The 10,205-nt window shown below is 40.8% G+C and overlaps 1 protein-coding gene across 3 annotated transcripts; it reads left to right on the top strand.

The window, feature by feature from the left end:
- Window positions 1-8,966, top strand: LOC103619154 (glutathione S-transferase 3). Of its 3 annotated transcripts, none has more exons than XM_017739242.1 (8): window positions 1-49; window positions 1,823-1,926; window positions 2,393-2,499; window positions 4,343-4,394; window positions 5,103-5,235; window positions 6,368-6,509; window positions 7,514-7,645; window positions 8,195-8,966. In XM_017739242.1, exons 3-8 carry the CDS (start codon window positions 2,413-2,415, stop codon window positions 8,336-8,338), a joined length of 690 nt encoding a protein of 229 aa, XP_017594731.1. In that variant the 5' UTR covers window positions 1-49; window positions 1,823-1,926; window positions 2,393-2,412; the 3' UTR covers window positions 8,339-8,966. The 3 variants fall into 3 exon arrangements, with proteins under 3 accessions (XP_017594731.1, XP_017594733.1, XP_017594732.1); XM_017739244.1 differs by lacking the exon at window positions 8,195-8,966 and adding an exon at window positions 7,821-7,952; XM_017739243.1 differs by lacking the exon at window positions 1-49 and adding an exon at window positions 1,062-1,540.
- The last annotated feature ends 1,239 nt before the right edge of the window (window positions 8,967-10,205 follow it).

The following is a 10,205-nucleotide window of genomic DNA, read 5'->3' on the forward strand; positions in this document are numbered from 1 at the left end:
TGGCGCGCCGTGTGTTCGCTCGGCATCACCGCTTTAACCCCCCGTGTCTGTGAGTAATGTGGGGCCCTGGGATTTCCCTCTTCCTGTTTCCCCGCTAACTAGTGCCCGTGGCTTGGCTCAGGTGAGGCGGGGAGCCAGGAGTCTGTGCCGGGCTCGGGCCTGAGCCGTGGATCCGCTCCCGGCCAAGGGCTCCCCGTGTCACAACACGGACCGCTCGTCATCTCGTGTCTGCCAAAAGCTTGTCCCCAGGAGGGGTGGGAGCTGATGGCCCCGGGGGCTGCTGCCTGTCACACGCTGAGCACGGGACGTGCCCCCGGGTCGGTGTTGCGGGGGCAGAGTGGAACCGCTGTTGGGCTGCTGAATGCAGGCAGAGAAAATCGGGCCCTAGAGTCCTGGATCTGCGGGACGTGCGAGGCACAGCTGGTCCCCTGGCCCTCTTCACCGATTTTCTTCTGGTCTGTGTTCTCCTAGCGTGGGAGTGATCGCTTCTTGCACTGATATTCATGTTCCGTCATTCCCCCTGTTAGCCCAGATGGCCTTCATAAATCACACCAAGGGAGCAAATCTTTCCCAAAGTCCCTTTTGCTGTTGAGGTGTCAGGCTGAGGGGAATGGACAGCAACCTACCAGCATCTGCGGCTCCTGGCTGCAAACTGCCGCTTTACCTCCTTCTGATGAAGGGCGGAGAAGGGAGAAGCTCTTTACCCATCACCAGGGTGCTCTTTCCATCAGATTTTAGTTCACAAGTTGGACCTTCTCTTCGAGTATAGCACGGCAGGCTCGGTCTTAGGAACCTAGGATACTACAGTTCATTTCAAACCTTGTTGGTCCCCCGGTATTTACAAGACAAGCACCCACCACCTTCCTTTTGCTTCTGCTGCATTGAGGTGTGTTGGGCATCAGTGACTTGCTTATGTTCTGTGACCTGTCCACTGGCTTGCTAAGAGCAGGTCTCTGGAGGTGGCACTCAAGAAAAGTGACTCTTCTGTTTGTTTAGTTTTTTAAACTGCAAGTTAAAAGTAACCTTTGGCTTTTTTTCTGTGAACACAGCTGTATTACAAGAAGCTCCTGTTTCATTCTGTTCTTTTGTGTAGTTCACCGTGATACTTTTCTTCAGCCTTTTTGTATGTTTCTAATTCAATTGCTATATTTATCACAGGTAGAGATACTACTTGGCAGTGTTTTAGTTCCCTGCGACTTACCTAAGAGCAGTCGGAGGCCCCTGAGCATGCGTGGGTGGAATAGCCTGGCTCGTTTGAATTCCCATGTTCTGATGCAATCTCGTATTTTGTGTGCTCTTTTCATGCCTGTTGGCTAACAAGCAGATCAGTCTGTGCGTGCTCAAGGTCTTTTTTGCCTCTGCTTATGAAGGAGCTCTTGGAACACTGGAAACTGGAGATGATTGTTCGCATGCCAACAGCCTCTTTTTCAGAATTACTTGAACTGTGGATTGAAGTGACAATAAACCACCTTACAGAGGGAAAACAGCTCTCAGTTGCAGCAAGGACTTGCTGTTACGGAATTCTGCATATGAAATGCCAGTATGATTAAATTTGGTTGCTCTCTTGGCTTATGGCTCTACAGTGGAATCCAGTTCCTGCTGAGGCCTAAACAACAGTCTATTCAAAAAATAACAATTAATAGCCTCATTTATTAAGTCATTAAAGAACTAAAATGCTGCTTGCAAAGCAGCATTTGATCATCTGAAAAGTCTATAAGGTTTTGCATAGCAACAGGGTTTATTAATAGAAAGAAACGTGGCCTGTAGAAGGGTAAGTAGTGCAACACTCTGAAACTCTGTATTTTAATCTGGATTATTACAGAAGAAACAGGCCATTCTTCTGAAGTTTCTGCTGATCCTGGATCACATATTGCGATACTTTTGAAGTTTCTACTGACTGCTGCATCACCACAGCTAGAAAAAAAAGTGAGTGGCTTAAAAATACATTCCCATGCTTCACCTAAACATGTGTAGAATTACTGTTTAGATACTTTTGGCATTCCTTGATACAAGGTCTGCCAGTTTTGCAAACCTGGTCTACTGCCTCTTCTCTTTGGTCATGACTTTTAGTGGTGTCTGTGTAACTTTAATTCTAAAACATAAATTTTCTAAAAGTTTTAAGGATTTTCTTAGTGTTTTTTTTTATTTTTTCTGTTATCTCCTGCTTAGCAACTTGATGCTTACTTTTCCTGAATTTCAGGGGGATGAAAAGTCTATGAAATCATTTGACTTTACTGTGCAGCAATAAAATCAAATCAGTTTAGACTGAAACTTTGCTGAAATATTTTGTCAAAAATTAACTTAAATTTTTGTTCTGTGGGTGAACCATTATTCTAGCTGCCATCAGATATTCGGATCATTATTAACCTACTATCTCTTACAACTATTTTAGGTAACAGGAAGTTTGAAGTCATGTCTGGAAAACCGAAACTTTACTACTTTGATGGAAGAGGCAAGATGGAGTCAATTCGTTGGTTGTTGGCTGCAGCCGGGGTCGAGGTTTGTTTTAGAGTTTTTAACTTCTAGCTGCACATTGGTAAGCTTGTCTTTGAGGCAGATCCCATGTTATTAGTCAAAAAAGAAAAGGCATCCTGAGATGCAATAGCAAATGAATATTGGCTGTTTAGTGTAATTAAATACTTTTACTTTAGGCACACAAAAGCATGGCTTCAAGTAACGTGTCTTCTGAGCAGTGACACTGTAAACCAGGTTCTTGCTTAACACAAGAATGTCTAATCCTTAATTAAGCCCTTGATTACTGACCCAGAGCTGCTGTGCTGATAGATGTGTTCCTGGCATAAAAAGTGTTATCTGTGCCAAGTAAAACAGTAATTTACTTTCTCTAGTCTTTCTGTTTTCAGTTGAACGCTCACACAGAGATTTTTGTTTTGTTTTTCACTCCACTGCCTGCACCCTCCATAATAAGCTGTAACACAAAATACGTTGTGTCTTGCATCATTTAGATGAAGCTTAGCAGGGTGAAATGGGCAAATTGACCCACATGTGTACGGAAATTAGAAATCTCTGCACAGGAGGAAAAATACTTGGGTAAAACAGAGAAGGAAGATACCTCTTTAACGTATTTTTTTCTGATGGTATATAATTTACTTATTCATTCGCTATCCATCCTGGTGGTAAACTGGTAAATACAGTTTGAGGACACAAAGGACAAAGATTTGCTCTGAGTGTCCTCTTTTGTACAATAAGCTGTTACAGTACATACAGTTACTTGTGTACTGAGACAAAGAATACAAGTTTTTTAAAAAAACCACCAGTCTTTATTTGAAGGCCTTGCAGAAAACAGAACTGTCTGCTTCCCTTCATCATTTGTTCCTATGTCTCAAGTCCCTCTCTCGTCTTTATCTTTTTTTTTTTTTAAGTTAAAAAAAGCACTGTTGATGAGTACCAATTACTATGGTTTTCCTTGGAATATTCTTTTCTCAGCTTCTCATCAGCAGAAGCCTGGGTTCTGAATTTAAGACTGTGATCACACTTGCTATGGTTGAACATTGGCAGTATATTAATATGCCTGATCATCTGGGGTTTCCCTAGTATAGCAAGTCTTAATTACTGACATGAGTGGCACAGATGTCATGAGAGAGGCTGACTGAGCAAGGCTCTTAGGGATTGGTAACATCAATCATTTTCTAGTCTCCATGTTCTGCACTGACCATAGACATGTATGGCACATGCAAATACATACATGTAGATGTCTAACTTTGGTGTCTTAATCTTGAACTCAGTTTCTATGTAAGTAACACTGACTGGACCAGCCATCCTCAACGGTATTCAATATAACTACATCCATCTGATCGCCAGCAATTCTGTATCTTTTTGTTTCTCATCTTGTGAATAATTCATCTTCAGGTGTCTGAAACATGCATCTGTACTAAACTTCCTGCAGGCTTGCTACTTGTACATTATTTTGTAAAAGCTTTGTTTTAACTGCCAAAGAATTTGTTCCTGTCTAGCTCCCAAATCAAAATATCCCACAGCAGAGCTTTTTTCCACATTCCAGAAAGCATTTTAAGGACAGCCTGGACTGTATTGTTGATTGTCTCACATTAAGTTGACTGTTCAATATCAAACAAACCATCCTCACTCCAGTTCTTATTGCCTGTTCTTCTGCTAGGGTTGCCCTTAGCAGCATTTATCAAGTGTGACAATCCAGGAGATTTTGCCAGCACTTCTGCTCTGGGTGTGTTCTCCCTTAGAGCCGTATCTGGAATGGAAGGAACCATGATGTATATTCTTTTCCTTTTATGGTGCTGAAAAAGTTTATCTCTTCTAGAAATGTGAAAAGATTCTTATTTCCTCTTCTTCCTCACTCTCCCTTTGACAGTTTGAAGAAGAATTTTTGGAAACTCGAGAGCAGTATGAGAAGCTCCTGCAAGGTGAGTCCATGTGAAACCTCAAGAAAAGTGTAACCAGACATAGAGAAGATGTGTGAAGTCTTTGAAGACTGTATGTGACTTCCTTTCCACACAGAAGGGTACAGCTGAGAGCCGTGAGCAGCTGCAGAGGCTGATTTTTTCCATATGTGGACAGATGAAATTGCAAACTGGCCTCTGGATTCTTCTACTCTCCATCTGTCTACGCATCCCACCTTGTCCCACAAACTTAACCATGGGCTTCAGTAACTAGAAAATATGTATCCGAAATTTTCATTTTATGTCCTGATAAAGCTTAAAGATTGATCATAAGAGAGAAATCTCTGAATCTAACATTTGCTTCAAATACTGTTTGAATAATGGAACAGAACTTTTTTACATTGTTTAGAACTAGACACTTTTTACTCAGTTGAGATGTTTAGTGTGCTTGTCTCCACTGCACTTCAATTTCATTTTAAAAGCTGCTGTACACAGTCCTGACTGCAACTACAGTGAAATTTTTTAAAGGAAGGATGGTAACCCACAATAACTGTGTTTTTCAATTGAATTTGTCTGCATCACTGTAATTTATTCTTTGCATGGAAGAACTCCAGTTTAATACAATAACTGCCCACAGCAAGCTCACCAGAAAAGCAATGATCCTCTGAAGACAGCAAGAAATCTGACGTGGACTTACTAGATCAGTCAAATAATGTGTGTCTTTCCTTTTAGGTGGATCCCTGCTGTTTCAGCAGGTACCCATGGTGGAGATTGATGGGATGAGGATGGTGCAGACCAGAGCCATCCTCAGCTACATTGCAGCAAAGTACAACCTCTATGGGAAGGACCTGAAGGAGAGAGCCTTGTATGTAACAGTATTACTCTTGAATTTAGTATAGTAGTTCAGATGCATCAAAAAGTAATTGCATAGTCACACACACACAGAATCATCTGTGGGCCTCAGTGATATGCAACTTGCAGTCAGCGTGAGAGGCCACAGTTAGATGTAAGCCAACTGATTTGTTCTAACTCAGTTACTTTTCACATAAAAATATCTGAGTCAGGGGTTTATTGTGCCTTAGTGAAAGCTTAATACAGGTATTTGAGAGGTGACTGGCATGTAGATGCTGAACTACTTTTGTAACCAGAAAACTCTGGAAAGAAATGGTTCATTTCTAACTTCTGGCTGCAAAATAAGAGCTATCATTGACATTATCTGTGGTTGCATGATGTCCCACTGCACTGTAAAACGTGCATGGTTTAGATCTTTGGGAGCTGGGGAAAAAACAGCTAAAAGCTGTTGAAAAACTATTGGTTTAATCTGAAATTACATCCACATGAAATTACATCTTGATGTTGTGTCTGTGAAAAAAAAAGTATGATTGGGCTGTCTCAGTATGTAGCATTTTAAATGTCCATCTACAGTATGAAACCTGCACTCATAGTTCTGGAAAAGGGACAATCTGAAGAACTGTACTGATAATTTAGCTGGATGAAGAGCCTGGTATGCTTCAGACTTCCAACCCCATTATTTATCTATTTGGCACTACTTGGATTTTGGATTAAATTCTGAAGGTGGGATACATCCAGACAATTCAGTCAGTTGGGAGTGAGTCCTTGTGGTGCTGTGTGTTTCTCTGGTGATTGTGATCTGTAGCACCAAAGTTACACTCTTAACCTCTGTGCAATCCTGTTTAAACCTGCACAGTGATGCAAGTAAAGAGCCAAAACCACTACAAATACCAGTAAACTCAGACTGTGACATGTTTTTTTAATTGCAGAAATAATTTGTATGAGGGGGTGTCATGAATGAGTGTGTTTGAGATCACTTAAAAAAACATTTTTCAGATCACACTGCAGCCTGGAAAGGAGGGAGGGGGAATGCACCACCACAGGGGGATGGGAAATACAATTTTTACTATCCTAAAACAAATATAAGGTAATTCTGCTTGTGAAGGTGCCTTCTATTTAATGTTTTTGTTTGCTTTGGTTTTAAGGATTGATATGTATGTTGGAGGAACAGATGACCTTATGGGCTTTATTTTGATGTTCCCTTTCTTATCTGCGGAGGATAAAGAGAAGCAACGTGCTTTTATAGTTCAAAAGGCAACAAGCAGGTATTTCCCAGTATATGAAAAGGTATGTAGGAGGATCATTCTCTTCCCTGATTCTGTAGGGATAACAGTGGGAACACTGGTATTTCACCACAACCAGAAGATAAAGTGTCAGTGCAGTACTTTACACCAGGACATCCATACTGTCTATTGGCTGGAGATGGGTCAGAGCAGTATCAGAAAAGTTGGGGCAGGTCAACCCAAGAGCCTTTCATTGAATTTTCTTCCCCATGCCCAGGTGAGGAAGGGAGTGATAGAGCAGCTTTGATGGGCACCTGGTGCCCAGCCAGGATCAACCCACCACAGTAATTTGCATTGCAAAAGCAGTGCTAATTATCTTCTTTGTTTAACATTTCAAATACATCTTGTTGGGTTTTTTTTAAACACAGTAATACACAGCTATCACTGCTGACTTCTAGCCATACTGGAATCTTGGTGTTTTTCTGATTATAGTTTGAGAGACAGGACCCAAGAGGTACTCACAATGTAAATTAAGATGCATGGACAGGATGATCTAGCAGGAATAGATCCTTCTCAATTTTAAAGACTAAAGAAAAGACAGTTTTCCACTTTGCCAGGTCTCCCATACATGGTTGCCAGGGTGCATTCTGCCCTATATTCTACTTGTTGTTCCACTTGTTTTAGCCCCAGTGCTTTAGGCTGATCACCTCTCTTTCATACTCTCTTATTTTCCCATTGAAGGTGTAACAATGTGTAGAAAAATTCCATATAAATTAGACTTGAAAGGTGTGAATACCAAGAAGGTATCTAACCCTGTACTCCAGTACACAGGGTTACCTAGGGCTATAGGAAGAAAGGACCAGTAAGAGAAACCCTGGGATTCTAGATTTCTGCTGTAAAATCATCAGTGACTGCTGGCACATCCCCTGTTCCCCCTGTTAGCTGCGTGGGAGAGAAGGGTGAAAAGGAGACAGTAGTATTGTCAAAGAAAGTGTGCCTGTGCATTTTGAAAACATGAACCTCAGCTGGCTATCCACACCTGAGTGTTTTCATTTATGACATTTCTAGGTTTTGAAAGACCATGGGCAGGACTTCCTTGTTGGCAACAATTTTAGCTGGGCTGATGTTCATCTTCTTGAAGCCATTTTAATGGTAGAAGAGAAAAAGTCAGATGTGCTCTCAGGCTTTCCTCAGTTACAGGTACCTTGCACTAACAAGATGCTCATACGGTTGTAAATGTGATAAGTGATATTTCAAAGTCTGTTATGTGTAAATAATTCCACAAAACATTTGTTACTTTTTCATTCCAGTCTTGTTCTTCTTGCTTTAGGAAGAGGTTGTAAGATGTTTCATCTAAAGAAACTGTTATTTTCAGGAGTAACCCCTGTACACATCTGAAGAAACGCACCCTCCCTTTTTTTGCCTCTCTTCACCAGTTCTGTGGTACTGTTAAGTGGAAGATAGTTTTGGATCACAAGAACTGATCTGAGTAACATACATATCAGAAACCACAGATAACTGTTAACACTTCATCCCATATCAATACAAGACAGAGGGCTGATTTGTTACTGTGGAATATAAAAGGGTTGAAGTGAGTGGGAGTAAAATTCATCCACGGTTAAAACCGTATTTCCTGTCTCATCTCCACATACAGCTTGTTAAAGGATGTTACATAAATCAGCAAAATAGGGGGTTTTGTTGTGTTATTTCTGTTCTTTAAATACCATGTACTTACTGTTTACCTTTTAGGCATTTAAAGCAAGGATAAGCAGCATCCCCACAATCAAGAAGTTTCTTGAGCCAGGAAGCCAGAGGAAACCTGTTCCTGATGATAAATATGTGGAGACTGTCCGGAGAGTTCTCCGCATGTATTATGATCTAAAAGCAAATTAGTTTGCTTGGCCACAGGCTGTAAGAGAACTGCCAGATTGCACGTGGCCAGTTATGCTGCGAAGGAAGGTGAAGGGGTGTTTGGGAGGTGTTTCAATGGGCAGGAGGTCGTGCCCTCACACAAAATATAGTAGGCAGGTATCTTTTACAACACTTCAGTACTAGCCTATTTTTTCTTTCATTCATCTCGAGATTTTTCCGGGTAATTTTAAGCAAGTGAAATAGCAGCAAGTACACTGTCTTCCTAGAGACTTCGTGGAATAGCAAAAAAGAGAAATGGGAGTTGCTGACTGATAGCTTCAGCATGTCATGCTATTTCTGACGACTTTTTTCTAGATCTAGATCAGATTTTTATATGATGATTGCTCCCAATGTAGGTCTTTACTGTTCTTTAATATCACTGTTGGCAAATGAAACAAGTGGTTTTTAAAGACGGTAGGAGTGAGGTCTTTCTCCTGCCAGTTTTACTGGACATTAGTGACTTGTCTGAAATGTCAACACTGTGCCTTTATAACTATGCTGCACTTTTATTAATGAAATAGGAAATAAACTGACTGCCAAATGACATTTTTGTTTAACTGCTGCATCTAGAGGACCTGTACTAAACAAATAAACTTTTTATGTAGTCACATTGTCCTGTTGGTCTCGTGAATGAAGGTTGGGGCTTGCAAACATAATTTTTACTTTTCTTGTAGCTTAAATTCTTTGTATTTGATATGAGGAGGGTCCTTGTTAACCCATACGCCTCATGGGAAGGCATATTTTGTTTGTGTTTATAAACAAGAGAATGGAGATGTGAGAGGTAACAAACCATCACACAAACCTGATACAGCTCCTGTCTAGTACCAACCAAACTCAAAATGTTGTTTCTTCTTCTCTTTTTTTTTAACTCTATGGTTTCCACAGACAACTAGATAATGGAATTTAAAGTTTTAATCACTTCAACAAGGCACTTGGGTTTTGAAAAGCTGCTCTGCAGGATGTTATCTTGGGGTTTCATATTTGTTGTTTATAGTTCTACATTAATGACATATCTTACAAGAAAAAACTTGTGCTCAATCGCTAATGGCACTGGTTTATTCCTGTGTTAGCTTGAGTTGAGAAATATGATGCTGCTTGACACTGGGATGTAGTAAGTACACTCATCTGATACTTGATGAACAAGTTGCCCACTTGAGAGCTCGTCAGGCTCCCCAGCTTCAGTACGATCGAAGTTTTCAGTGCTACAAACACTCTTCCCTCATTGCTAGGTATACAAAGTTTGTATTGACCTACCGTAGTTCATTAGCTACTGTAATGTCAATTGCAATTACAGTTCAGTCCTTGGTTTAATCTCAGATTAGTTTAATAGAAAAGTTTGGAAGACCCTGTAGTTGTTCATTGTAATTCCTTGCTAAGTGAACTTTTTCTCCACAATATGAGGAAAATTGTGGCGTAATGCTGTTCAAGAGGACCATAAGCAAAGGTGCAGCAGATGTAGGAGGTGCCTCTATCAGTACTTGCTGGTGATAAGCCTAACAGCTGATGGTTATGCGTTTTAGTAAATAGAGTGGTACAGCAGCAATGAATGTGAGCAGGAGAACAGTTGGTACTGAAGCCTTGTCATCAACACTGTATGTGTTTGGCACATGGTTAACTTCAGCATAGCTCAAGAGTGGTTGTGTGGAATGAATGCCCCTTAAACAGCATTTGGTGCACTCTTGGAGCACATTTTTCAGTTTAATTTCATCTAGAAAGAATCCAGTTTGTACACTCCAAGATCACACTGTGATGGGAGCCAAAGTACAGTTAAGAAATTAAATTTTAAAACATCATCCTGTTTCAGACCACTGATGTAGATATACCCTGCAATGCTCCAGGTGTGGCCCAA

The sequence above is a fragment of the Corvus brachyrhynchos genome, unplaced genomic scaffold, assembly GCF_000691975.1.
Source record: "Corvus brachyrhynchos isolate BGI_N302 unplaced genomic scaffold, ASM69197v1 scaffold136, whole genome shotgun sequence".
In the NCBI taxonomy this organism is placed as follows: domain Eukaryota; kingdom Metazoa; phylum Chordata; class Aves; order Passeriformes; family Corvidae; genus Corvus; species Corvus brachyrhynchos.